The 28,000-nt window shown below is 53.1% G+C and overlaps 1 protein-coding gene and 1 long non-coding RNA gene across 2 annotated transcripts in view; one reads left to right on the top strand and one right to left on the bottom strand.

Moving 5' to 3' along the window:
• LOC132429676 (uncharacterized) overlaps positions 1-17,454 on the bottom strand; it is a 29,516-nt gene extending 12,062 nt beyond the window's left edge. The window contains exons 1-4 of the long non-coding RNA XR_011246571.1: positions 17,011-17,454; positions 9,410-9,592; positions 5,207-5,414; positions 665-804 (exon numbers count right to left, since the gene is read on the bottom strand). This is a non-coding gene — a long non-coding RNA (uncharacterized lncRNA). The remainder of the gene's footprint in view (positions 1-664; positions 805-5,206; positions 5,415-9,409; positions 9,593-17,010) is intronic.
• Positions 17,455-18,510: 1,056 nt separating this feature from the next.
• On the top strand, positions 18,511-21,244 carry TPBGL (trophoblast glycoprotein like). Its single transcript, XM_060018271.1, has one exon. It carries the CDS (start codon positions 18,551-18,553, stop codon positions 19,727-19,729), a length of 1,179 nt encoding a protein of 392 aa, XP_059874254.1. The 5' UTR covers positions 18,511-18,550; the 3' UTR covers positions 19,730-21,244.
• The last annotated feature ends 6,756 nt before the right edge of the window (positions 21,245-28,000 follow it).

The raw sequence follows: 28,000 nt of genomic DNA, 5'->3' as shown, positions 1-28,000 counted from the left end.
TGGGAAATCTGGAGAACCAACTGAGTGGGCAGCTGGATTCACAGCCAAGGTCATACCACAGGAATAGCTGGCCCCAATGCCTCCACTAGCGCGAACTTTGAACATCTCCACCATACTGCCCACCCAGACGTGGCACTGCTACATGATGTAAACACAAATGAATGCTAACGAATCTTCTTCCCAGCCTCCTCACTAATTGTCACATCAAGGTCCTGAGCCAGGTACAACTGGCCAAATTGGCAGGGGGTGGTGGTGGTAGAGTATCTGGCCCCTTTTGGCTTTGAAATGGAAGATTGGGTCCTCGTTTCCATAAGGACTCCCATAGTGGGGGATTTACTCAAAATACAAAGCAACGGACTGGTTTTAGGCAGCAAAAACTGTGACAAATGTCCACTACACTTTTACTGAGGAGTCACTAAATGCTGGGTGCATTCCAGGAGTTTTATATAAACAAACCAGCAAAGCAGGCTCTCTTTTATAACTGGATAATGGTTGATCCCATTTTATAGCTGAGGAAATTGAGATTCCAGAGGTGAAGTAATTTTCCCAGAGTCACTCAGCTGGTAAGTGATGGAGCCAGGATTCCAATACAGGTGGCTGGTTTTGTTGTTACAAATACATTATGCTGTCTCCCAAATTGTAAACACAGAGAATTTGTACTTACCATTACTAACATTTTATGTAAAGTGTGGGGCACAGAAAAATGGCTCGAAGTAAATGTTCCAATATCTTCACACTATGATTGATGGGATAATAGGATTATGAGTAAATTTTTCCTGCTTTTTTATGTTCTTCTGTACTTTCCTTTAAAAAGAAAAGAGAGTATGCTTTACCTTAATAATTATAAGAAAAAATAAAATAAAAAAACAGTTTTAAAGATTATGACAGTGTTAACCCAATCACGGAGAAAATATGCAGAGAAAAAAGACTGGAAGGAAATTTGTCCAAAAAGTCTCTGGCTAGTGGAATTACGGGTCTGCTTATTTTTCTTTCAACTTCTACTTTCCAAATTTTCTATAGTGAGCACTCTGAAACAAATGTAAAATAAGTTTTATTTTTAAAACCAAGCATAAAAATGATATTAACAAAGAGACGCATGTCTTAGTCCTTTTAAGTTCCCATAGTCACGTCCTATAGTGGTTTGGAAACCAAGGTGGTTCTGGATTTTCTGGGGCAGCCTGGCGGTCCCTTGCAGTGTTTGCTACCAGAGCTGGCATAGCTGGTGTGCATCACAGTCACCAGTTATCTCAGGCTGAACACTCTGAGCCAGGGTGGGAATAACCCAGCATTCCCACCTCTTGTAACAATGTACATGTTATCAGGCTCTGCTAAACTGTGAGGATTCAGCTCCGGGGGCTGGAATCTTCCTCTCTGCTGGTTTTATCTCTCATTTCCCAGGCTTCAAGTTTCGCCTTCCCTCCTACAAATGGGGCGGGGCTGCTCAGTCCTGTGAAGTTTAGGCCCCTCTGAGGTGCCTTCTGTGTCTTCTTGTCCAAGCTGCAGGTCCCCCATCACCTCTCCTCCCTGCCCTGCCCAATGCCAAGTGCTGTGGATGGACAGAGGCTGGAGGTTTGGTCCTGTCTGGTGGAGGAGTCAGTCTTCCAATCTCAGGGAGACTCTAGATTATTCACTGCCTTAGGAACGTCCCAATCAGATGGAAGATGCAGTTCCTATTTTCCAGGAGTTCCCAGTGTAACGCAGCGACAAGACAGGAGAGAGCAGGGGTTGATTCATATGGGAAGACATCCATCTCAGCCAACCCTGACTCCTAAAGCTTCTGCCCTAGGACACCGCTACCTCCCTACCCCCTCCTCCAGGTGGGACAGTCACGGTCATAGCCTCCTGGGCCCTCTGGTCCCTCCCCTCCTCCACCTCCCCTAGCACAGGGAGGTTTCTTGTGCCCAGTGCATCCTCTGGCATCCTCCACCCCCCACCACTCCCCTCCACTCCCACTTCTCCCTTCCTGCTCCTCAGTTTCTCCCCAGGCAAAGCAAGGGAGCTAGATAACCTTACAGGCCCTTCATCTCAGTGGGGACATTCTGTACCTCACTGCCCCTTCCAAGACCCCTCCCATTCCTTCCTCCTTCTCAGCTTCTTCACCAGTCTGCTCCCTCTCCTCCTCCGTTCATGTACACCCCCTTCCTGCCAAGCCCCCAGAATCTCCAGGTGGAGGCCCACTTTGGCTGCTGCAGTAAGGGATGCAGTGGGGTAGAGTGGAGGTGGCCAGGAGAGAGAAGGGCCCAGGCCAAGGCTGAGGTCAAAGAGGATGGGCAGGGCAGGCAGCCAGCCCTAGCAGCCCAGGCCAAAGCTAGCTCAGCAGCTTCAGCTAAACTCTAGCAAGGCATCTACGCTTGGGTGGCAGCCCCAGAGCTGAGAGGCTCATGGGGGAGGAGAGCATCTGCTGAGGTCGGCACAGCCTCCGGAAACCTCTCCAGAGGATGACTGAGGCCACAGAGAGTCCCAGCCCAAACTCTGGACTCAGCGATGAGAGGAAATGACACTTCCTCCTCCCTAGGGAATGTGACTTAGGTCCTGGAAATCTAGAATCCAGGGCTGAGAGGGTCCCCAGAGGACACCTGCTGGGTATAGGCATCTCCTCTACTCCCTGATGGGCTGTAGAGCCCTATCAACGAGCCTTCTGGGGCGGGAAGCTCATTCCCTTCTATGGCAGCCCATTCCACTGAGAGCTGGTTCACGCTCAGTTATCAAACTGCCACCAGTGACTCCTCTGTGCCAGGACCTGGGCTGGACCGTGAGGATGCAGAGATGAATGTGGTCCCTGCCTTCAAGGAGATCTCCATATGAGAAGGGAGACAGACACTGACCACACACAGTGATGGGGGAGTTGAGGGAGCCCAGAGGCAGCCCAGAGCCAGCGTCAGGGCAGGGTGGGGGTCAGGAACTGCTTCCCAGGGCAGGCAACGGATCCCAGGGGCCCTTGAATAAGCATCTTCAATTACCACCTAAATGCCAACAAGTCCCAGCTCTGCAGCTCCAGCCTTGGCATGGCTCCTGAATTCCAGACTTAAATATCCAACTGCCCATTCAGCCTCTTCACTTGGATGTCTTGGCATCTCAAACTCACTGGGATCGAGGCAGAGTTCACCCTCTCTGCCCACCCCAGACCCGGTCTTCCCTCTCTCAATGAATGATCCCATCATTCACAAGCCAGACACCCCAGAGCCATCCCTCCCCCTCACCCCACATCCAGTCTGTCACCAGGCCCCGAGTGACAAACCCACCACTTTTCCCCACCTCCACGCCACCACCCAGCCCAAGCGCTGGCCTTTTCTATCTGCACTCCTCCTTCCAGCATCTCCTCAGTTGTCTTCTTGCACTCAGCCCCCTTCAATCCTGCAGTGACAGCGATCTTTCCAAAAAGCACATAAAATTGTCACCTCTCTGCTTAAAAGCCTTCAGTGGCTTCTCCTTGCCTTTGGCATAAAGTTTAAGACCTTGAACAAGGCCCGCAAGGCCCACCTGGCCTGGCCTTTGCAGACCTCACCAATTGTGTCTCAGCAACGCCCTCCTCCGTCTCTTGACCTCTTGTCTCTGGCCCACCTAGCTTATCCCTGCACCACAGAGACCTCTGTACATGTTATTCACATTGTCTCCCCCCTGAGCACAAAGACGTGGTCTGCCCTCCTTTCCTCTTCCAAATTGACTCCCAGGATGTCTGTTCTTTGCATGTTCACTGCCCCTGAACACCAGTCTCTGGAATCTTCTCACTTGAAAGAACAGCTTCAGGACACAGCCGATGGTTACAAAGTAACCGGCAGACTTGGAGCCCAAGGTCTCAGAACCTCACAGCATTCCCAGAAGCGCAGCCCTGACTCTGGCTCCCAGATGCCTTCCAGAACCCCTACTCTGCCCCTGCTCTCTTCTTTCATTTCTGGGCTGGGGGCTGGGAGTGGAAGGTTGGCAAACCTCCCCATCCCCTCAGCCCAGACACTTCCTGGGCCTTATAGTGAGCCCAGAGGGGCAGAAATGAAGTGCCTGGCCTGGCGCCCTCTGCCTGGACCTGCACCCCGTGTGCTCCCTGGGCTCCCAGATCAGGCAGCCGTACTCAGGCCTCAGGCCACGTACTGCCTCCTGTGCAGTTGGCCAGGACTTCCCAAGGCAGGGGGCCTGTCTTCACTGGGCTTCCGCAGCACGCAGTATGCCCAGGACTGTCAATTTGCCTGTGGTTGTGTTGGTTTCTCTGCCCAGACCAGGTGCTCAGCTTGCTCAGGGGCTGGGTGTTTTCATCTCTGCACCCTGAGCCTAACTCCAAGGTGGTCTCAAACGAGAGGCTCAGAAAAGCCTCAGCATTAGAATTTGGGACTAACACCACATAAATGTGTGTTTTTGTCTTCTTCTCACGTAAACTGCTGTTAAGCAGTCCTTCATCCTAAACACTTTGTGAGAAGGTGGACCTAGGCATCTGACCAGCCTTGGTTTTGATGCCAGCTCCATCTGTTTCTAGCCGTGACCTAGAGCAAGTGCTTAGCTTCTCAGGGCCTCAGTTCCTCCCCCTATAAAATGAGAGTGGGGCTTCCCTGGTGGCGCAGTGGTTGAGAGTCCGCCTGCCGATGCAGGGGACGCGGGTTCGTGCCCCGGTCTCGGAAGATCCCACATGCCGCGGAGCGGCTGGGCCCGTGAGCCATGGCCGCTGAGCCTGCGCGTCCGGAGCCTGTGCTCCGCAGCGGGAGAAGCCACAACAGTGAGAGGCCCGCATACCACAAAAAAAAAAAAAAAAAAAAAAAAATGAGAGCAACATCCCCCTCTTAGGGGTTCATAATTAAGTGAGTGAGCTTATACAGAGGGTATGGCAGATAACGTGTGCTCAATAATTCCTTCCCCTCTCCCTCACCCAAACTTTTCCCCGATAGGGACCTGGCATTTACCTGGATGAACTTGAACCTATGGTTGTCACCTATAGGTCAAGTCAATTCAGATCATTTTGAAACCCAGTCTGGCCATATGACACAGTCACTGTCCCGCCCCAGATTAGATACACATTTTATTTGGCTTCGTCCAAGTCCTTCCAAAAATATATCAGACCCACAAGTCAGCATGGAGGACAGAGCCTGAGCAGGGCTCTAGTCTGCCCTGCAGGCTGCCATTGATCCACTAATCCACTCTCCTCCACCAGCTAGCCAGGCAGCTAGGCATTCCCCTAGAGCATCACTATTTGATCCTGCCCCTCATCTTGCCATAAAAATACCTTGGGGTGTGTGGTGGGGAGGGCTTCCCTGGTGGCGCAGTGGTTGAGGGTCCACCTGCCGATGCAGGGGACGCGGGTTCGTGCCCCGGTCCGGGAAGATCCCACATGTCGCGGAGCGGCTGGGCCCGTGAGCCATGGCCGCTGAGCCTGTGCATCCGGAGCCTGTGCTCTGCAACGGGAGAGGCCACAACAGTGAGAGGCCTGCGTACTGCAAAAAAAAAAAAAAAAAACCTTGGGAGATGTTCCAAATGCCTTTTGGGGTTTTTTTGCTTTGTTTTGTTTTTTCAATTTTAATATTTTTTTATTGAAGTCTAGCTGATTTACAAAGTTGTGTCAATTTCTGCTGTACAGCAAAGTAATTCAGTTATGCATATATATACATGCTTTTTTATATACTCTTTTCTATATGTTTTATCATAGGGTATTGAATCTAGTTCTCTGTGCTATACAGTAGGACCTTGCTGTTTATCCACTCTCTGTATAAAAGCTCACATCTGCTGACCCCAACCTCCCACTCCATCCCTCCCCCAAACCCCTCCCCTTTGGCAACCACCAGTCTGCTCTCTATGTCCATGATTCTCTTTCTGTTTCATAGGTAGGTTCATTTGTGTCATATTTTAGACTCCACATATAAGTGACATCATATAGTCAAATGCCTTTTTGAAATCAAGATTTTCAAGACTCTGACCGACCCCTGATCTCAGGTTCTCCCAAAGGAGATAGGAGATGAGCCTGACTTCCTTTAAGTAAAACCTGTGCTGGGTCCTGATGACCACTGCATTTTCTTCTTCATTTTTTAATGACATAAAGCATTCTTTTTCTGCTGTCTCTGTTAGTGTTGTTAAATCTGAAGAATTTTCAGTCCTCAGTGAAAAGTCTCACTTAGAAATGATCAAATTAACCCGGGCTACTTGCCTACAACAGTTGACCGTTGGCTGAAAACAGCTCAAAACACTTAAATGAGAACTTCCCTCTACCACGAGAAATTTGCTTTCCGAATGAATGAAGGTTTTCTACAGGAAGGTAAATTTCCGTCCTGCTCTTCTGACTCATTATAAATGTGGAATGGTAAAATTCAAATAATCACCGTCTTCTTGTAATATTGAGTCAAACATTCACTTGTTAAAGCTGTAACAGCATTGTGCCTTAATAAAAGCTTAGCTGTATAGTTTAAGTCCTAGAAAAAAAAAAGCTGGGCTGACTATGGTTTTCAAAGTTTTGTAAGATTATTGAGAACACAAAAAGCCAGTACAAGAGGGAGCGTAATGAAATCCAGCAGGAATAATTTGTAATTAGAAAACCCCACGCAATTCTTCAGCCAAGGATAATGGCGAGCCATCTAGAAAACACATGTGTCCCATGCTGGGCACTGAGGAGGCTAATCAGACACACTCCACTGACACTTTTCACAATACTGAGGGGCCCCTAATTGCTGGTGGGTGCAGACAACCTTCTTGCTGCTCCTCTCAGGAGATCATGACGATTAAGAGCAGGCCTGGAGCCAAAGAGCTTGGGGTGGAATCCCAGCCCTTCGCCTACTCACTCTGTGACCTTAGGCAAGTTACTTGCCCTCTCTGTGCCTCAACTCCTCATCTTTAAAATCAGGATTGAGAATCACTACCTTTCAGGGTGGTGGTTGTGAAGACTGAACCAGCTGCTATGTGAAGTCAGCCTGACCTAAAATATATCTCTCCTATTCCTCAGTTGCTACTGGGGTGCTCAGAGGCAGTGCCAAAGGAGGATCCCCATCCCCTTCCCCATCCTGCCGCCTCTCTCGGCCCCTGCCAGAAGATGCAGCCTGCACGGAGGGGCGCCGTGCCCACAGTGGCCCTGCCCCGAGGCCCAATGTTCCCCCTACCCCCCACTCTGGACCACGGCCTGGCCCTGGCCCAGTTGGCCTGCTGGTGATCTGCCCTGGCTAAGCAGGGGTGGCTTGGCTCCAACAAGGGCTAAAGGTTCCTCATTTTGGCTCCTGCTTCAGCTTAACCATCTGGGGTGGGCTGCGGGGTAGGAGAAGTGGCGAAGTGGGGAGAAGAAATGCACTTCTTCCTCCCCGTCTCCCCCTTGGCAGGGTACAAGCTGTGCTCAGTCCAGCACTGTCCTCAGCCCCAGGAAAGCCCCCCACCCCGAGGGTCCCCTGCATGGTATCCCAGGGCACGGAAGCCATCTGCCTCTCTGTCTCTGCAGCGCCTCCGCCATCCCTCCATCTGTCCCTCCCTTTTTATGTCCTTCCCTGGTTCAGCCTGTCCTGCCTGTTGAGTTCAACTGCTCTTCTCAGCACTTGCCACTTGCCTGCCCCTCCCCAGGCTGGGCGCTGGGGGCACAGAGATGACGCAGACCAGGGCTCTGCCCTCTGAGTGCTCATTTTATAGCACCCAGAGCACAGGCTGCAGAGCCCACAGCCTGAGCTGGACTCTCCACTCGGCCCCTTTTAAGTTGTGTGATCTTGGGTCAACTACTTAACCTGAGTGTCCACTTCTTTATTTAACAATTGGGGCCAAAGTACCTTCACTTCAGGGCCACTGTGAGAATTAAATACAACCAAGTATGTAAAGCTCTCAACTTAGTGCACTGGGTACAGCGGGCCCTCAATCAAGTTAGCCTGCCTTCCCTCCCTCCCTCAACCCAGCTGCCTCTTCCAGAGGAGAGGGCCACGATGGAGCCTGTGCGCAGATGTGGAGCCCTTCCCCAGCTGGGGAGCCGAAGACTCCAGGGTCAGATGGGCCCCTGCATGCAGGGCCCAGCCCTGTGCCGGGTGGTGTGGAGCACAGACCAGCCAGAGCTCTGCCTGCCAGGTGCTTTCTTTCAGAAGTAGACTCAGTCCTCTGACCTCTTTTTCTCTCTCCCAGTGGCTAATTAGGGCCGATTGTGGGCTCCTTTTTAGCCTTTCTTTTTCTGAACTTCCAACTGGCTTCTTTTTTCCTTCCCCAGGGCAGGGCTGGAGACACACTGGCAGGGCCAAGCTGCATCCCCACCACAGCCGGGCCCTGTGCTAAGGAGCGGGGAGAGATGTCTACCGTGGGTGTGCCACGGGGGCTGCCGAGGTACAGAGTGCCGGGTTGCCTCAACAGGGAACAGCTTCTTGACTGCTCGGGCTGCTGTCCATTGTCCCGAGGTTCCTGACCTAAGTCCAGGTACATGTGGGGCAGCCAATTATCAATGTTCTGGCCAGCCTTCAAGGTCTTCCTGCCCACCTGCAGCCTTCCATAAAGTGATGAGCTCATAGAGATCCCCAGGGAAATCAGGCCTTTATTAGGGTTGGGGAAAACGACCGCAACCACACCTGAGGCTGAATGCTTTCTCTACCATTTTGGGATACAGTTGGGGAAGTCTAAGGACATTGAATGTGACCCACTGGGGGAAACTAGCACTAAGTCATCCTGGTAAATGGCCAACATGAAGCTGGAAAGGTAGCAGAGGCCCTGGGGCAGCAGGAAACAACCAGGCCTAGGCTGGTGTGGCAACTGATGATCTGTCTGCAAAGAGCGGCGCTCTCTGGGGGCTCCTTCGGGAGCTGGGAGCTCCAGCACTCCAGTGGTGAGAAATGAGTCAGCCATGAGTCCCAGGGCCAAGGATCGGCAGCAAAGGGGGCTGAGAGCCAAGGTGGGACCCAAACATCTTCAGTCACTAAGAAAGAACTGAAACTGCAGTGAAATAAACCTGCTCCAGCTGGTTAGAGAGGAGGAGGGAGGCAGGGGCTGGAGCCAGGAAGGGCTGTCACTTACCAAGAAGCACAGATCAATGGAAAGGGTAGGCAGGTCAGGACAATGTCATATAGGAGCTCTGAGCAGAAGCAGAGAAAGAGACAGGGGTGGGGTGATGGGTAAGGGGGGCAGTGGAGTCATCAGGAAGGTTACCTAGAAGAAGAAGGTCACTATGAAGGTCAGGAAATCTGATGTCAGAAAAGTTTGAGAGGGGCTTCCCTGGTGGCGCAGTGGTTGAGAGTCTGCCTGCTGATGCAGGGGACACGGGTTCGTGCCCCAGTCCGGGAGGATCCAACATGCCGCGGAGTGGCTGGGCCCGTGAGCCATGGCCGCTGAGCCTGCGCGTCCGGAGCCTGTGCTCCGCAACGGGAGAGGCCACAGCAGTGAGAGGCCCACGTACCACAAAAAAAAAAAAAAAAAAAAAAAAAAAAAGTTTGGGAGGTAAACTGGAGGTGGGCTCACCAACAATCTTGAGTGTCAGAGCCTGTGCTGTGGTTACCTCTGCATTCCAAGTGGGTGCTGGGGGAGTGATGCTGGAGCCGCTCAGACCAAGGTGTCCTCCATGCTCCAGCTCCAGCTGGTGGAGGCTGCCACATGTTCTCATCACGCCTTCTCACCTGGAGCCGGAGCCTGCTGCCTGACGGATCCTCTGCTAATGGCCTCCAGGTGTGTCCTTGGGCCCCTGGGGGGAGACATCATGGAGGACACAACCCCTCCTACCCAGTTCCCACTCCTCTGGTCACCTTCAGCCACAGAACCTGGGCTGGCCTGGGGCAGGCCATGGTGCACTGCTGCACTCTCACCCCAGGTGGGAGGGGTATCAAAGGTCAGACTGCCTCCTTCTCTGATTGGCTACTGATTTCTGAGCCCCCCTCTTCATTGTCACTTCTGGCTCCTTGGTGCCTTCAGTGCACGGGACCCAGGCGTAACGTGAAAGTGGTCCTATGGAATAAGATGGCTGCATGGGCTGCATCTCTCTGGGGAAAGGGGTTGGCCTGGTGCCTCCTTGTGAGACTAAGTGTGTCTGTGCCTATGGGTCTCCATGACTATGGGCCTGTTTCTGCACATCTGTAACTCTCTTTGCATGTCTGTCTTTGTAACCATTTGTCTCTATGTCTGAGGCTGTGTCTGTGTGTTTCTCTGTGTATTTCACAGCAAAGATTTCCTTGAGTGAAATAAATTCCATCAACGTTTATTGTCTAGTAAATGGAAGTCCAATATCATCCTTCCTGCTTCACCTCCCTAAGGCCTTAAATTTTCATTCCAGAGTTATTTCCAGCCTAAATGGGGTGTGGAGGAAAACCTGATCCATGCTCTTCTGGGGGTTATTTGGACTCAGGAAGGTAAGAGGCTCATGACTGATGAACTGCAAAGCAGCAAGGGTGCCAGAAATCACTCCCCTGTGGCTTGGAGCAGACCCCAAGCTCCAGACACCTTGTAGTCACTGGGTCTATCTTCTGGTATTCTGCTGGTCCAGGCTGATGCTTGAGCGAGTCTGTGCTCCTGGACCAGAGCTGATATTGACCACCAGCTTTATCATCACCCTCCTCACCATTACCTCCTTCTTCATCACCACCACTACTATCAACACCACCATTACCACTATCACCCCCTCTGCCATCACCACCACCATTACCATTGCTGTCATCATCCACACAAGTAGTATACCACAGTCACTGTCACCATCAACAACACTGTTCCATTACTAATGTCAGAGGTTTCTAGTTACATTTCAATAACTATTTCTCCTTCTTCCTCAGCAGTAAGGACCACAACTTTTTGTTGGAAAAATTGTCCCCCAGTTAAAAGACTATAGTTCCCAGGCACCTTGAAGCTAGTTAGATGTGACCATGCAAGTGAACGTGTTGGATGAAATTACGGGAAGTGCCCATAAAGGGAAGGGGCACCCTTATTTATCTTTTGCCTCCATCTGCTACCTGATGTGATGGCTGGTACCCTAGCAGCTATTTTGTACCACAAAAATGAGGACTACACCCTGGGGAAGGCAATGTGGGAGGCTGGAAGGACTGTTGGTTTTCTATAACTGTGGAGAAGCCATTCAGACTCTGGACTGCTATGTCTGGACTTTCTTTTATGAAAGAAAAGAAAATGAACTTCTACTTCTGTATCATTTAAGAGATTATTGTTTTAGGCATTCTGATACATACAGCTAAACCTAATCCTAATTAGTACACATCACCTCATATCAGTTTGCATTAAATAGTTCAGGCCAATGATCTGTATATGGAGGATGGGGTGGGAGGTGAGGGAGCTAGGCCATGAGGGGTGGGGCAAAGAGAGAGAAGGAGAAAGGAAGAAAGAGGGAGAGAGGAGGAAGAGAGGGAAGGAGGGAGGGAGGGAGGGAGACTGAGTGAATTCCCGGACACGGGACTGATTCCTACCCTTGGGAAGTAGCCATTCTAAGGCAGACAGTAGCAAGGATAGGCATTCAGCACCATGGACAGATCACGGAACTCAGTAATGAGGGGACAGAGCAGGAAAAGATGAGAAGAGTTTTGTGGTGGTGGTAATGGTTGTTTTCCCTCAAGGTATGTTCATTAATACCCACTCTGCACCAGGCACTGTGCCACGAACGGTTCCAGGACAAATTTCCACCAAGGCCACATTTAGCTCCCCAGACCAGAGCAAGTATATCAACACGGAAGGCTTGCTAAAGAAGGAAGAACTGAGAAACCAGGGGTGGAACAAGAAGACTGCATGACAGGATGGACAGATACTGAAGGATCGGGGACCCTCGAGCAGGGGGTTCCAGGTTGGAAAAGAGTGAGTAGGTCAATTGTTCTGTGAATTAAAGGAGAATTCAGCATTGGGTTAGAGTTAAAGAAGTGAGTTCTCAGGACCCTTCGATTCCTCGGGTACTGCATCAAAGATTCCAGTTTCTGGTCTGAGAAATCTATGATACTGTGATTGAGGGGTATGTGGAATCTATGATTAAGATGCTACAATTCTAATTCTAAGGCTCTGAGTCAGTTATCTACTGCTGTGTAACAAACCACCCCCCAAAACTTAATGGCTTAAAACAGCAACCACTTTATCTGTTCACAATTCTGTGAGTCAGCAATTTGGGCTCGGGCCAGCTAGTTCTCTTGGTCTTATCTAGGGTTACTCAGGCAGCTGGAATCAGCTGGAAGATCATCTGGGAGCTGGTTGATCTAGAGGGCTTCAGCAGGATGGCTCATTGCTGGTCTCTTCCTCTAAGAGGCTTACTTTGGTTTCTATACATGGACATCTCAGGGGAGCAGGAAGAGGGGAGCCCCCAGGCACAATCCCTTTTTAACCCTCTGCTTGCATTACATTTGCTGATGTCTCCATAGCCAAAGGAATTCACATGGCCAAACCAAAGTCAGTGTGGGAAGGGACAGCATAAAAGTGTGGATACAGATAGGCAGGTTTCATTGGGGAACATTAATATAACAACCTACCGCAGGCTCTAAGTGCTTCACCACCATTCATATTACCAACACCATGTCTTATGTTCTGATTCAAACAGACCATGGCTCTGTGGCTCTCAGAGTCTGTGGTTCTTAGAATTCAACGTTTTGATTCTAAGATTCTGTAATTTTAGAAGTAGAAGGCTTGGTACAGCTCAAGAGGCTCATGAGGACCCAAGAGGATGCTAGGGAAGTCGAGCAAAGTAAGACTAAGCAGGAACCCACATGCCTCTTCCATTCCCGTCCCTCAGCCCCCAATTTCCTGCTACAGCAGGCAGTGGGATGAAATGGGAATCAGAAATCCTAGATTATAGACCTTGTTCCATCATTAGTCTGAGGTGACCCCAAGCACAGCTCTTAACCTCCCAGTGTTCTCATATAACCAATGGAGATATCAATCCCTGTCTTCCAAATGACACAGAACAGTGGTGAAGCCAGGAGACCTGGGCCCACTAACTTCCATTATCAGGAGCCTGACCCTGACACAGCTTAGGAAGACGGTTTTGCTCCCAACTTCTCAAATTATATCTGCAGCTGCTGAGACCCTGAGTTTTAAGGAAGCCAAGCTTTAAATATGTTATTGCCCTTTGTCTGTCCTAACCTCTACCTGCAAAAGAAAGGAAGGGCGTTGGGGAGGAGGGGAAAAAAGAATCCAGCTCTGCTCCTTTCCCTTTCCCCCACCCACTCCTGTCCCTGACTTACGCTGGAATCCTGGGGCCAGACCCTGCCCGGCCTTGAGCCTCCGTCTGCTCTGCCCGTTAGCTTCCCCAAGAGGATGGAGGCAAAAAGCAGCTCCATGAGAGGAGACCTAGACCTAGACCAGGGCAGCAGCTCGTGAAATGTAACAGCTAGAGGGACTAGCGGCAACCCAGAGGCTGAACCACCTTGTAGCACAGGTGAGGAAATAGAAGCCCAGAGAGGGATAGGGACCTGATCAAAGTCCCACAGCCAGCCAGCAGCAGACAAAGACCAGAAGCCAGATGGGGTCGTCCTCTTTTCTAAACTTCAGTTTCCAATTCTAAACTGGGGATGACAAACCCAGCCTGGGGCACCACTTAGAAACTGTAAAGCACAGTGCAAAGGTAGTAAGAAATTGGTATTTTTCCCCATGGCCTGGAAGTCTGGGTGGAGGAGGGTGGGTTGAGGCGCAGGCAGGAGCACTTATGACTTTCAGAGGATTCATCCAACCCATTTATTCTAGCCTTTCCCCAGAGGCCCAGGCCACAGAGTGGAGGAGGAGGGTATTAAATATCGGAGAGTTATTTAAAAGCTGGTTGCCCGCCCCTCAGAAGCAGAGTGTGGCCTCTGCTGACTCAATGGAGAAAATGAATCTTGGGTCTATGGATTTTCCTGTGTCTCATGGCAGTGGGGGGAGGGGGGAATGAGAAACGGGAACAGCAAAGCCTGCAGTGGAGTTTTCCCCTCCCCACCAGCGCAGATGCTACGCAAGAGAACCTGGGGCCTCCCCCGCTACCTAATGACTGAGCTTCATCATGTCAGGCCTGCCGGGCTGCTCCTCCACTTGTCTCAGAGAAAGGGGGGGGCAGAGGGAAAGGGAGGCCAGCGTGAGGGCCGCCAGGATAAAGGGAGCCTGGATTGCAGGCTGCTACAGCATCAGACTTAGGAGGACCCCCAGACTATCCTACCACTGCTCTATAATTGGGGGGGGCAAGTTCAAGGTCACATGTTAAAAAGGTAGGGGCACCAACTTGGGCAAGTCACAGCATTACCTTCCCCTCCATGACCCTCATCCCTAAAAGGCCAAGGGGCACAGGATTCAAAAGCCCTCCGAGATCAGCCCGTGCACACACACCTTTGAAGAGAGGGAAACAGAGCTGGAAAGGCAGACTTGTCTACAGGCTCCAGTAACATTGAGTTGCCCCTAATGGACAGAATGGAGCTGGAGGCAGATGGGGAAGGGCTACCTGCTGGGTGACCTCAGGGAAGTTGAAAACCTCTCCAGGCTCCCTACCAAGGCTTCGTGGAGCTTATAAAGGGTAAGGCCTTTTCAGGGAGAAAAGGGTATAGGAGGTTTAGGGGAAGGAACAGCTCCTTGAAAGGCTGAGAGGGGCTCTGGGACCTAGTGGGGTAATAAACTCAAGAACTGGGGTCCAGCGTGGCTGACACGGGGGATTCTCAACCTGGCACAGGGCAGACAGGATCATTCTGCCTGGGTGGGGCTGGGTGATTCATTTGCTGAGTCCTAAGGAAATCCTGAGTGCCTGTGCTCTTTGCCCACAGGCTCCCCTGGGATCCGACCCAGTCACACTCCCTAGAGAGATAACCTAGGATGGGGAGGGCTGCGGCAAAGGAGATGAGCAGGAAACCTGAGCTCCTGTCAGGCGGGTCCCAGTTAGCTGTGCAACCTTGAGGAAAGCACTTGACCTTTCTGGGAGGCCGTCTCCTGGTGTAAAATGTAGATGGAGGATCTTCACCTAGCTTGCTTCACAAGGGTGGATCGAGCCAGAGATTTTTAAATCATTATTTCATTTTGTAAATGTTCCCTGGTGCCTTCTCCATGCTGAAACTCTGAGCTGTGGGCTGACAACACAAGAAATCAGACAGTTCTGAGCCCCAATTGCTGACAGTCAGGGGGCTCAGGAGAGCTCTAGCCCTCTGATCACTCAGTGAAGTTCAAAGGAGAGAGAAGGAAGCCATGAAGGCTTCCTGGAGGGGACAGAACTCAAGCTGAGCCCTGAGGGACAGTAGGCTGGACTGGAGAAATAGAATCAAGGGGAGAGAGCACCTCAGGTGGGGCAAACAGCGAGCAATCCACTCGATGCATCAGAGAATAAACACACAGCCTCAGACACAACTGGACATACATTTATTGAACACCTACTGCATACTGAACACTGACAACCCCAAGACGGAGAGGGCTATTCCTCCAGAGAACAGAGAGCCCCAAATGGCTCACAGACTTGGTTCTGGGGGAACCTGGACAGAGAAAAGGAACACCTGCACAAAGAGGAGGGTGGGGAGAAGGCAGGGTAGAGGCATATACGGAGACAGCAAGTGGAGACTCACTCCTTTTACTATCTACCAAGAATTTGAGGTATTGAGAGATGAAGGAACATGGAACAGAGCAAAACGACATGGGAACTAATTAGTCCCAGAAAAGGGCAATGCCTCATCTAGAGTCACAAGGATGCTAGGTGGCCAGACCCTAATGATATGGCTTTTCTTGTTTCAAAACCTTTTCCCTTCACGTTATCACAATAGCTCTGAAAGGACCAGGAATGACAGGAATTCAAAAGCCCACCTACTTTGCAGAAGTAGAAGCTGACAGCCCAGAGGTGGAGAGAGGTCCAAGGTGACACCAGACCCACCCTGGCATCTGTTCTTGACCTCAGGTTCCTGGGGTCAGGATGAAATTTCCCTGTGGTGCTGGCCCCTCTCAGTTGCAGCTGCTACCTTCGACAAAGCCCTGGGCAAGGACCCTGGGGCCAGGTTTCTAGGCAAAGCCCTGAGGACCATAGGCTTTGTGGCAAGTCCCTGGCCCTCTGGCCTCACCTCCCCATTTATAAAACACAGTCATTGCCTTGTTCTCTGCCACCTGATGGTCCTAGGTTCCCTCTGGTCCTCCTTTCCCCAACTGAGGTGTCTAGCACCTGCACACACGCCCCAACCCCCTACCACCAAAGCTGCCTGCTACTCAGCAGGCATCAGCCCATCAGAAACCAGCCGCCATGGGACCTGGGGAGGGAGATCTGGCCTTGGCAGTTGGTCTGTGATTTCTTAGTGGCCGGAGGCAGAAGGGGCTCTATGCAGCAGGACAGAAAAGCAAAGACCTTTTCATTCATTCATTCATTTACGACCATTTACTGCACAGTCTCCTGTGCTAGTCCCTGTACCGGAAACACAATAGTGAAGAAGAGCCAGTGTCTCCCACTGGGGGAGATGTCATGGCTGGGGCTTGGAGCTGACGTGGACCTGGACTGGGGTGAGTGCAAGAGCTGAGGGCTCCACCTCAGTGGCATCTGTTTGAGCTCTTGTGCCCATATAAGAAAAGACACCACACCCTGTTAATTCCACAGACCGAGGGCAGGCGTGGGCTCAGGGTGTGTTGGCCGACCTCTGGATACATGTGCTTGCACGCAGGAGTCTGTAAGCTTGCCCCTCTGAGAACACACCCAGGCACTTGCATGGCCCCAGAGGTAGGAAGGTTCAAATATGCATGTGCTTATGAATCTACGGACACATGCCAGGATGCGCTCAAATCTATGTTTCTATGCGCACGCGTACGAATGGGCCTGCATGTACTTGCAAGAGGCACATCTGAGGCTGCCTGGAACTGTGCACAAGCTTATGCAAGCCTTCCTATGCATGTGTATGCACACCCAAGTGAGCATGAGTGTGTGTGTGCTTACGCGTGAACACACCTAGGTCTGTTTACGTGCTAAGCTTGCTTCTATGTGTACACGTGCATGTACAATCGCACATGTACATCTGTACAGACATGGCCAACATGCCTGTGCAAGTTACTATTCTCATCTGCCAATACTTGGGAGTGACAATGGGGACAGGGGAGAGAAAGGGGAAGGGGAAGGGGAGGCCACCCCCCCACCCCCAGCATCCACAGCCCTGGGCCTTAACAATGGCCCTTGTCTGAGACCCAGGCCACTGCAGGGTCTACATCTTTTCCTACCTCTTCTCCTTAAGTGGTGTTGATCTGTTGGTTGATCAGTTAAATATAACCTCAGGGAAGGAGTCAACCCAACAATCCCTAATTCAGATGAAAGAGAATGACTCTTAGGTTGGGGGAAGCCTCTATCCCAACCAGCTCTGCTGATACCAGAAGGGCTTTCGGATCAAGCGTCAGCCTCTCCAGCCTGAATAATTCATGCCAAGGCAAGGAGTGCTCCCTTCTCAGGAGTCTGTCCCTTTAAATCAGGTCTGGAGCTTCCCAGTTCTGGAAAAAAAAAAAAAAAAAAAAAATCCAGAACAAAACAAACCTATAAACAGCTCAGCCCTGGCCCCTTCTGAGACCCCCACTCCCTGCTGCAAAATCTGCTCCCGGTCTCACAAACCCTCCTAACCCATTCAACATTTACAGGTGAGGTACCCTGGAGGGGAGGAGGGGCAGCTGATGGTATCCAACAACCCTAAGGTCCTGAGACCCAGAACAGGCTAGCGGGGGTACCAAGGTGCTGGGGCAGGGAGGGGACAGCAAAGAGCTGAATCACCACACCCACTGGGTCCCCGGGCCTAGGAGAGTGCTTGGGGGAAGAGTCCAGCCTGGTGAAGGAAATCAGATGGAAGAACTCCTGGCGGAGCAGCCAGTGACTTGGGGGGAGGAGGGGTGGAAGGAGGAGGGGATGTCGCTGACTTCCTCGGGGTGGATGGGGTGGGGTGGAGAAGACGTTGATCTCCCGGGACTCGCAGGGTTGTTGACCGAGCCAGGCCTGATGTAACTGGGGTGGCAGAGGAGGGGGCTGAGGCTGGGGATTTCCCTCACTCCTAGCACAGCCCTCTCCTTGATCTCAAGGATAAGGTAGAGGCTGAAAAATGAGGAACTTTCCCAGCCCACCCCTCATCCCTGCCTGCGCTGGTAGGAGGAGCCCTAAAGTCCTTCCCCCAAATTCTCGGCCGGCCGGTGATGCTGACCCACCTGCCTGCTCTCCCTAGCCCGGCCCCACCCCACCCCACACATCCCAGAGAGGGAGGGGGAAGGTACCAGCCTAAGCGCGGGGGCTAGGGAGGAGATGAGGGGGAAATAAGTCAGAACCTCGGAGAGCCAAACTTCTCAGCAGTCCGGGAGCCCAGAGGGGGGAAGAGAAAGAGCAGCAGCCTAAAGCCCTGGTTCTCGGGAGCCTCCCACCCCGCCTCTCCGCAAGGAGGGCGCGGAGACACCGCCGGGGGCGGAGGAGGAGGCCGGGAGGCGGGGAGGGGGGAGGCAAACCCTGCCCACTCGGCTCCGAGCCCAGAACGGCCGCAGAAGTCGGAGGCCGGTGCGCAGGGCGAAGAGGGCACCGGGGGCGGGGGGCTCCGCTCCCCGCCTGACCCCTCTCGCCCCAGCCAGGAAAGTGAAGGCTCCTCGGACTATAGAGCCAGCGGAAGAACAGACCACAACCGCCGGGCGCTCCCGATCGAAGACTTGCCCCACCCGCCCCCCTCCCCGCCCCCACGGGGCTCCGAACTCACTGGTGAGCGCGGCGGCCCGGGCGCTGGATGCGGGGGCAGCCGTGATGGCCCCGCGCGCGGGACAGCCGGAGCACAGGGGCCCGCTGCTGCCGGGGCTGCTGCTCCTGGCGGCGGCGCTGAGCCGACCCGCCGCACCCTGTCCCTTCCAGTGCTACTGCTTCGGCGGCCCTAAGCTGATGTTGCGCTGCGCGTCGGGCGCCGAGCTCCGGCAGCCGCCGCGGGACGTGCCACCCGACGCGCGCAATCTCACCATCGTGGGCGCCAACCTGACTGTGCTGCGCGCGGCCGCCTTCGCCGGCGGGGACGCGGACGGGGAGGAGGCGGAGGCGGAGGCGGCGGGTGGCGTGCGCCTGCCGCTCCTGACCGCTCTGCGCCTCACGCACAACAACATCGAGATGGTGGAGGACGGCGCCTTCGACGGGCTGCCCAGCCTGGCGGCGCTCGACCTGAGCCACAACCCGCTGCGCGCCCTGGGCGGCGACGCCTTCCGCGGGCTGCCCGCGCTGCGCTCCCTGCAGCTCAACCACGCGCTGGCGCGGGGCGGCCCCGCGCTGCTGGCCGCGCTGGACGCCGCGCTCGCCCCGCTCGACGAGCTGCGCCTCCTGGGCCTGTCGGGCAACGCGCTTAGCCACCTGCCGTCCGCCGCGCTGCGCCGGCCGCGCCTGGAGCAGCTGGACGCGCGCCTCAACGCGCTGGCCGGCCTGGGCCCCGACGAGCTGCGCGCGCTAGAGCGCGATGGCGGCCTCCCCGCGCCGCGCCTGCTGCTCGCCGACAACCCCCTGCGTTGCGGCTGCGCTGCGCGCCCCCTGCTGGCCTGGATGCGCAACGCCACGGAGCGCGTACCCGACGCGGGGCGCCTGCGCTGCGCCTCCCCGCGGGCGCTGTACGACCGGCCTTTCCTGGACCTGGACGAGGCGGGGCTGCGCTGCGCCGAAGGCGACGCCGACGGTCGCGGGGAAGAAGTGGAACTTGCCGGCCCGGAGCTGGAAGCCTCCTACGTCTTCTTCGGGCTGGTTCTGGCGCTCATCGGCCTCATCTTCCTAATGGTGCTCTACCTAAACCGCCGTGGCATCCAGCGCTGGATGCGCAACTTGCGCGAGGCGTGCCGGGACCAGATGGAGGGCTACCACTACCGCTACGAGCAGGACGCAGACCCGCGCCGCGCGCCCGCCTCGGCCGCCCCCGCCGGTTCTGGGGCCACTTCCCCCGGTTCGGGCCTCTGAGCTTCGCTTGTTGGGACTTGGGGGCTCCCCCTGATGACCTGTCCCGAGGCCGTGGGTATGAGAGACCCCCGAACTTGGGGCTTTGAGACCTACGCCTGACCGGTCTGAGACCTTTGGATTATGGCATCTCCCCCACCTGGAGGCCCCAAGCTCTACCCCCCTCCCCAGCCTCTGAGAGCTGTCACCATCAAAGATCCAGAGACACTCTCTTCTGATTCCAGAAACCCCATCCACCCATCCCAAGCTCTGACAGCCCTCCTGAACCACCAGAAGCCCCCTCCCCCTTTCAGCACTCACCCAGAGACCCTGTCCTTCAATCCGAAGGCCCTGGAACTGCTTCCACTACCCTGTGCTTTGAACCCAGACCTCTCAGCAGGAAACATCCCCCTAGACTACACTCCAGCTTGCAGCCCTCAGCTCCCTTCGAGGGCTCAGGGACCCTCACATCCCATTCTGGTCTCAGAAGCAGAGCAACCCCACCAGAAGGTTTCTGTGGACTTTGAGCCTTTCTTCTCGTTTGGGAGCTCTTAACTCTCCATCCTGCATAGAACCTACATCCCGGGAGTCTGAGGGTTGGGCACCCTCCCCCAATCTGAGGATGTATTTCATACCACCTACCACCCCAGCTTTTGCTCAGGCCCCTCCCTTCCTTGGCCCAGGCTTGGGGTTCAGCTCTTCTCTCTCTCTCCCATCCGAGGGACAGGCACACCCCTTTATAGCCTTAGCGTGGAGCTGATCCTCAGCCTTTCCCACTTTTGGCTCTGATACCCTAATACTCAGTCCTTGTCCCCGATCTCAAACTCTCAGCTCTTCACCCCGATCTGAGTTTCTTCCCCCTGCCCAAGTCTTAGGCTCTCAATTCCTCCTACATCCGTCGCTTGCACTCAGTACCCACACTGCCACTCACTGGCTCAGGGTCCAGTGAGGAATCCATCCCTGGGATATGCCCAGCCCCCTTTCCTCTTAAGGATGAGCTCTCTAGCCCTGCAAAACAGGCGCAGATGTGAAGCACCCCGCAGCCATACTAGCAGATCCCCATGGGAGATCCTGGAGGAGAGAGTCCTGGGGGTGCAAAGTAGATGGTCTGGCCTCACAACCAGGGTCACCTGACCATTGTGCCACAGAGAGGGGTGGGGGAGGGGCTCTGAAGGGCTGGGAGCTGCTGGCCACATTCTCTTTCCCACCCATGTGACCCTTCTCCCTTGGAGAGTCCTCTCTGCCACCTCCCCACCGCTGTCCCCCCGTATGCCTTCTGGAAGAGGAAGGGAAAAGCCCTCCGGTCCAGGGTCAGAGCCTCAGCGCCCTGCCTTCTTCATGATCCCAAAGCACAACTGGTGAGTGGGAGGGGCCGCCTCTCCCTGACTCCCACCCCCTGGGTCAGGCAGAATGGCTGGCCTGTGCTGCCTCTGCACGCAGGAAGTCACCCTCCTTCAACATATTGCCTGAGGCCTGCCTTCCCACCCCACCCTGGAAATCTGGATCTCCCTTGGGCAGTTTTCTATAAAGTCTGCAATAATCTCAGATACTCTGCTCTTGTAAACGGTGCCATGTCATTCCTGCTGACCTTGGGTCATTAAAGGGGGTGGGAGGGGACACTTAGAGCAGTTTAGACCTTCCTGAGGTGAAGCAGGGACTCTTGATGTCTTCTCCCGGACTGTGGGAGAAGAAAAGGGCTCTGACTGTACATAGTAAGCTTGAGGCTAGACACATGGAGGGACTTCCCACTGGGATGGCATTGCTCTCCAAACCAGTTCGCTTTTTATGCTGAGACAGTGTTATCCGCAGCCAGGGTAGGGTCCTGCACTTTCTCTACATCTTACCTTCGGTTCCTCATTACTGCGGTGAGGTGGAGGGTCACGGGGGAGATGTAGTTGGACTGACAGACACTAGCATCAGATGAGGCTATCAGGGAACAAATCCAGCTGCAGACAATCAGAGGCAGTTAATTCAGACAGAAAAGAGGAGGAATCATTATTTGCTGCTTTGACATCGTCCCCTCTGTTGAACTACCTGGTACTCCCTTATGTCCTGTGTCACGCCACGCTCTCCTGGCTAGAGGGTTAAGACCTGCACCTTGGATATGTGAGAGGCTGAGAAGAGAGGTGGCCTAGCAGTGGGGGACGTGGATAAAATAGCCCCTTGAGATATGTGGAACAAGGAGACAGGTGGGTTCTGGGCCAGTAGGGCCAGGATAAGAGGCTGTCTCCTACCTCAAGGTCCCCAGGCTGGATTATTTTACATTCAGGGTCTCAGAGCCCTAGAACCACATGGCAGAAGCCTAGAATTCTGGCATTTTAGAATCTTAGGGTTGTGTAATTCTAGAATTTTTTTTTTTTTTTTTTGGTGCGGGCCTCTCACTGTTGTAGCCCCTCCCGTTGTGGAGCACAGGCTCCGGACGCACAGGCTCTGCGGCCATGGCTCACGGGCCCAGCCGCTCCGCGGCATGTGGGATCTTCCCGGACCGGGGCACGAACCCGTGTCCCCTGCATCGGCAGGCGGACTCTCAACCACTGCGCCACCGGGGAAGCCCTAATTCTAGAATTTGTGTCTTCTAAACATTGAAAGGGACCTCAGAGGTAACGTGGGAAGGCTCATAAACTGTATAAGTGAGGAGCACCCTCTCTCGAGGAGCTTACTCCCTCCCCTCCTGGGAGCATCCCTTCGGTGCCGGTGCCGGAGAAATCTGCCTGGGACTCCCTGACAGTCCCAACTCTGCGCTGAGGCCAGGAGCACACCTCACCCCAGGACAGCTCTTCACAGAGTGGTTGGCAGGGCACGAGCCTCCTCATCTTCTCCCAGCAAATTCCCTACCCGTTCTCCCAGTCATTCCTCGTGAGAAGGGGTTAAATTCTCTTGAAGCATTCCCATCCATCAGTGACCTTCAAAGGGTGCTTTGCCAGTCCCGTAGGGGGAAATGGTGATGTTCTCTCTAACACAGGTTAGAGAACTGTGTCTCTAACAGGTCACCCTGCCCACCACCCCACCCCACCCCCTGCCCCCGCCGCCCAATTCCAAAGACGTAATGTAATTTAGCCTAAGACTACATTAAGTCCTGGCAAATAAAACATGCTGCTAGCTGTGGTACACTGTCAGCAAAAATCTTTGAGGGTTTTAGATGAGAGCTGATGCTAAGCTAAATATCAAACCAATAGTTGTCAAAAATCAACTAATTGAGTACCTAATGTATGCCAATTGACATTTAACCTTAGTGCCATTCACTGACTCCCATTAAATGTTGCCTCTGAGCAGCTTCCCTTCTTGCAGCCTGTCAGTGGCCTTTGGCTTTATGGAACTATCAGCAGGGCCCCAGGGCCCCAGCCTCCTCTGCAAATCCAGCCATTTTCTTAGTCTCTACTAAATACAACTTTGTCAGTCCTAGAAAAGCTAATGACCCAGAGGAGAAATTCTGTTCAATCAAGTTCTAGAGAAAAGAAGTCCCAGGAAACCATGAGAACTCAGAGTAAGGGCCCCTGTACCCAGCCTAGGGAAATTTCTTAAAGTCACATTTGAGCAGTGTTTTGAGGGATGAGTAGGAGTTGCAGAACAGAGAAAGATCAGAAGTATCAGCTTGTACAAAGGCCTAGATGCAGGACGATCTGTTAGTCTGATAATTCAAGAAGACCATTAATGGCTGGGGGTAGCTAGGATGATGTGTGTGGGTAAGATGGTTCTGCGTTCCCTTCATTCTCCACTGGGAGGAACTAGAGGGACTTCCACCCTCAGAGAAGTCAGGGAAGTGGGGAGGTGTGCTATGTGGGCCGGGAGAACTGCGTGGTGCTCTTACTTGTTCCTTCCTTCTGCCCATCCTTTTTGTGCCAGGCCTTATGCTGGGCACAGGAGACAGAGAGAGGAGTCAGCTAAGCCGTGCCCATGGGAAGCCAGAGGGGCAGGGGGGTAAGGGAAGGGGCCACAAAGAGGTCTTGCAGGAAAAGGTGAGATGGAGGGGTCTGGCTGGCCCTCCCCTGACACCCTGACGTCACCCACTCACTGCAGACCCTCTTTCAGCAGTGCCAGGGACTCACCGAATGGTTAACCTCCCCCTCTAATCAGATGCTGTGAATGCTGCTGGAAGTTTGAGGTGGGCAGGTGACTGCAGGGGCCAAGTGCCAGGGGGGAAGCTCCATCCAGGATGTGCCCTTAAAGAGCAGGTGGGCTAGAGAGCAGGTAGAGAAGGAGAGAAAACGTGTGTGACTGTCAGAAGTGTGAAACACATCAAGGCAGCTCTGCACCGAGAAACACGTCAGACTTCCTGGGCTTCTGTGACCCTGTAAAAACTGAAATTTCCTCTCAAACACAAAGGGGAGCCACGATCACCATCTCCTTGAGAAGCCTTTTACTTCTGCGACCCCTTTCCTACCCAGGCCCCTCAGGTCTGGGGTGGGAATAAGTGAGGGCCCAGCTGGAGTCCAGAGGACTGGGTTTCAGTCTGAGCTCAGCATGACTTGCCACGTCGCCTGGACCCCAGTCAGTCAGAAGCATTGGTTAGGCCCTACTGTGTGCTGGGGGCTGGGGATTCAGCAGTGAACACAGCAGGGCCGGCTCGTGCCTTTCTGGTTCAGTCCGACCCCGACTGTGGACACCCCCTGCCCCTCCCTGGCTCCAGGTTCCTTCTGTCAGGCCAGGGCTGGACTTGTGACCTCCAGAGGCACTCCCTGCTCTCACTGAAGTCCATATCCTTCTTCATTAAGTCTCTGCCTGGCAGACTCATGGCCCTAATTTACCGGCATGGCCTTTCCCGGACTGGGAGAAGTTACAGGGGCAGTTAATATTCCTGTGGTATTGAACTTGGCTGCCTTCAGAGTCCCCGCCTTTGCCCCCCACCCCTCCCTCTCCACCTCCACCCTCTTCCCTCAGCCCTGCCTCACAGCGATTTGCCCGGAGATGGCCAGTCCCATGGAGACTCCCTCAACTAACCCTTCAGTGTACTAGTGGGGAAGTTGCGGCCCAGCGAGTGCAGGAGCCCATCCAGGACACACAGGGTGTCAGGAGCAGAGCAGATCCAGAGCTCAGGGTGCCCCCTGGGGCCATCCCTGCCCTGCTCTGGGTCTGAGTATCTGGCAGTGCTGCCCCATCTCCAAACTCTGTATCTCCACCCCTGTGGTCATTGCCTCCTGCGGCCAGGCCTGTGGTGACCTGGAGATGAGCAAAAAGCCAGCAAGGAAAGGGTGGAGAGCTCTCTTCAGCCTCCATCAGCAGCTTCCAGGAGGCCTCAGAAACCTGCCCCAGCCTCTTGCAGGCAGACACTCTGATGGGGGCTCCTTCTCAAGGGAAGGGGCATCTCTACCCTCTCTGAGAGGAGAAAGGGGCTTGTTCTGGACCCGCAGGCTCTGAGGTCCCCCTGCATGAAACTCATCCTTCCTGAGCCTCTCCTCTCTGCCAAGCACCTGCTGAGATGGACCATACCTGGCTCCTGTGCTCAGTAAAGATGGGGTCACTGTGATAACGGAGGCATGGGGGTCCCCAAACTAAGGTGACCATCCAAACTAGGAAACTTTGGAGAGTGAAAGGGACCTCTATTAATAATTACACTGGGGGGCTTCCCTGGTGGCGCAGTGGTTGAGAGTCCGCCTGCCGATGCAGGGGACACGGGTTCGTGCCCCGGTCTGGGAAGATCCCACATGCCGCGGAGCGGCTGGGCCCGTGAGCCATGGCCGCTGAGCCTGCGCGTCCGGAGCCTGTGCTCCGCAACGGGAGAGGCCACAACAGTGAGAGGCCCGAATACCGCAAAAAAAAAAAAAAAATAATAATAATAATTACACTGGGACAAGAATAAACTAGGACTGTACCAGGCTGTTGGGCCCTGGGCTACAATGACTTTTGACAAGACTTGGAGGGGAAAAGAAAAAGTGCCAGACTGCTAGACTAGCTAGTCTGCCAGCTCTAGATAACTGATACACCCCCTGTCCTTGCCCCTGTCCTCCAGCCATGCTAAACAACTTCCTGAATGCTACTCTCTAGCCGCACCAGACTACTCAGATTTTAGTAACAGAGCCCAGATAGCTATTCCAGTCTCCATGCCTTGCTCACACAGTACCCTCTGCCTGGGATGCCTTACCCCCAACAGAGAGCAGCAGGACAGCTCAATGGTCCCCTCTGCTTTCCTGACCTCACCCTCTTCTTCCTGTCTCTGGACACCCCCAGACCTTCATTTGGACTGATTTGTTTTCTGGCCCATTGTCTGCACCAGACCAGACACTCCCTGCAGGGGCTGGGCCCAGTTCCCTTTTGGGTGCCTGACCCTGGCGCACAGAGATTTCTGAGCACTGCACCCCACAGAAGACCAAAGCGCAGAGGAAGAGGCATCACGCAGGGCTCGCTCTGGCCTCCTTCTGCTGTATGTCTGATGCCCACTCCCTTTAAGTCCCACAACCTCTCACCTTGTTGAACTGAGGCTGCAGTTATAGAAGATGCCTGCATGGTCAGCTCCTTGTTACTATTCAATAAAGTGAGAGAACAGAAAGAAAATGCAGCTTTAGAATATGTAATCATGTAAAACATAATTTAGCTTTAGCTTTTAGACTTTGACTTTTTAATACAATTATAGCTTTCTGGCCCTCCATTTGGAATTCTTGTCCAGCGTCCTATCTGGGCAACATCTACCACTGACAGCCTGTCTCAGCCTTGGTTCCTTGACCCAGGGAGCTATAGTGACATCTATTGGCCAATTTGTGAGAGTGGCCGCAGTTTTAACTTTTTTCCGTACATGCGCCATCTGCTGGTGAACATGGGAATGTTCCTTCTTTCATTTAGTCAAATCCATTCAGCAAATATTTTATAAAGTGCCTACTATGCGCCAAGCACTATGCTAGGAAGAAGCTGGCAGTTGTTCTAGGCACTTTACATATATTAACCGATTTTAGCCTGATGACAATTCTATGAAGTAGGTGTTACTATTCCTACTTTACAAATGAACAAACTAAGACAAAGATGAATAATTTGCTTACTGCTAATAAAGGGGTCAAGTTGGGGTTAGAACTCAGAGCCCATGTGCTTCCACCAAGAACAATAAACAAGTAAGATACCTCTTATGAGGGAAATAAACAGAGTGTTGTAAGAGTGATGGGAAAGGTTGTCCTTTGAATGGGGTAGTCAGGCAGGCTCCTCTGAGAAGGTGGCTTACCCTGAACAACAGGAAGGAAGGAGCTCTGCAAACCGCCTAGGAAAGATCAATCCAGGCAGAAGAAACAACGAGTGCAAAGGTTCTGAGACTGAATATTCAAATATTGAGTGGGAGGCCAGTTATGACCATTCTACCTTCCAATAGTCCTTCTGCTTCCCCACCTGGCCCCAACCTCTACATCTCTCAGCCGGATCCCTGTCCCAGCTTCCTTCTTGATCCCTTTGCCTCCAGCCTTCCCCTCTGGTCCATCCTCTGCAATGCAGCCAGAGTGATCCTAAAAGTGCATGAAGCTGATGCATCTCACTGCCCTGCTTAAAACCTGTCCCACCGTCTTCTGGATAAAAAGCTCTTTGGACAGATTATCTTTAACCTTCCTCCCCATGGCTATGGTCTGCTCCTATCTCCTGTTAGCTCTTCTGCTTCCCTTCATTCTAGCCAAACTGAAGTCCTTACAATTCCTTGAAGGTCCCAGGTTGTCTCACCACCTGGGGCTTCCCGTGGGCCACCCCTTCTATCTGGAATGCCCATAGCCTCTCCTCACCTGCTTAACTGCTTCTCATCCTTCAAAACTCAGTTGAAGCAATTCCCTTTCTAGGAAGCTTGCCTTATTTCCTATCCCACCCGCCCCTCTTTAGTGCTCCCATGGCACACCATGAGTATGTGTCAGCCCCCATCTACAATATCCCTCAACATCAAGTCCAAATCTTTTTCGTCACGCCTTACATTCCTGTGAATTCGTGAACTCATTGAAGAAAGGGACTGTCTTATTAATCTTTGTGTCTTCAAGGTCCAGCATAAGCCCCAGCAAATGGTACATGCCCAGTAAATAGTTTGCGGTTTGTGAGCTATAGATTGTTTAGTTTCTTTTTTTTTTTTTTTTTTTTGCTTTTTAACGAGATACATATTTGCATAGAGTAAAAACCCACTTTTTTTTGGCATACAGTTTATTTTGACAATCAAGATATGGAACAGTTCCATCACCCCCCCAAATACCTCCTGCTGCCCCTCTGTAGCCAACCCTTCCTCAACTCCAGCCACTGGCAACTAGTGGTCTGTTTTCCATCCCCATAGTTTTGCCTTTTCCAGAATGTCCTATAAATAGATGCATACATATTTATCCTTTTAAGTCTAGCTTCTTTCACTTAGCATGA

Source organism: Delphinus delphis, chromosome 8, assembly GCF_949987515.2.
Source record: "Delphinus delphis chromosome 8, mDelDel1.2, whole genome shotgun sequence".
In the NCBI taxonomy this organism is placed as follows: Eukaryota; Metazoa; Chordata; class Mammalia; order Artiodactyla; family Delphinidae; genus Delphinus; species Delphinus delphis.
Note: the sequence above shows the minus strand (reverse complement) of the source record. Positions and strands in the feature narration are given on the sequence as shown.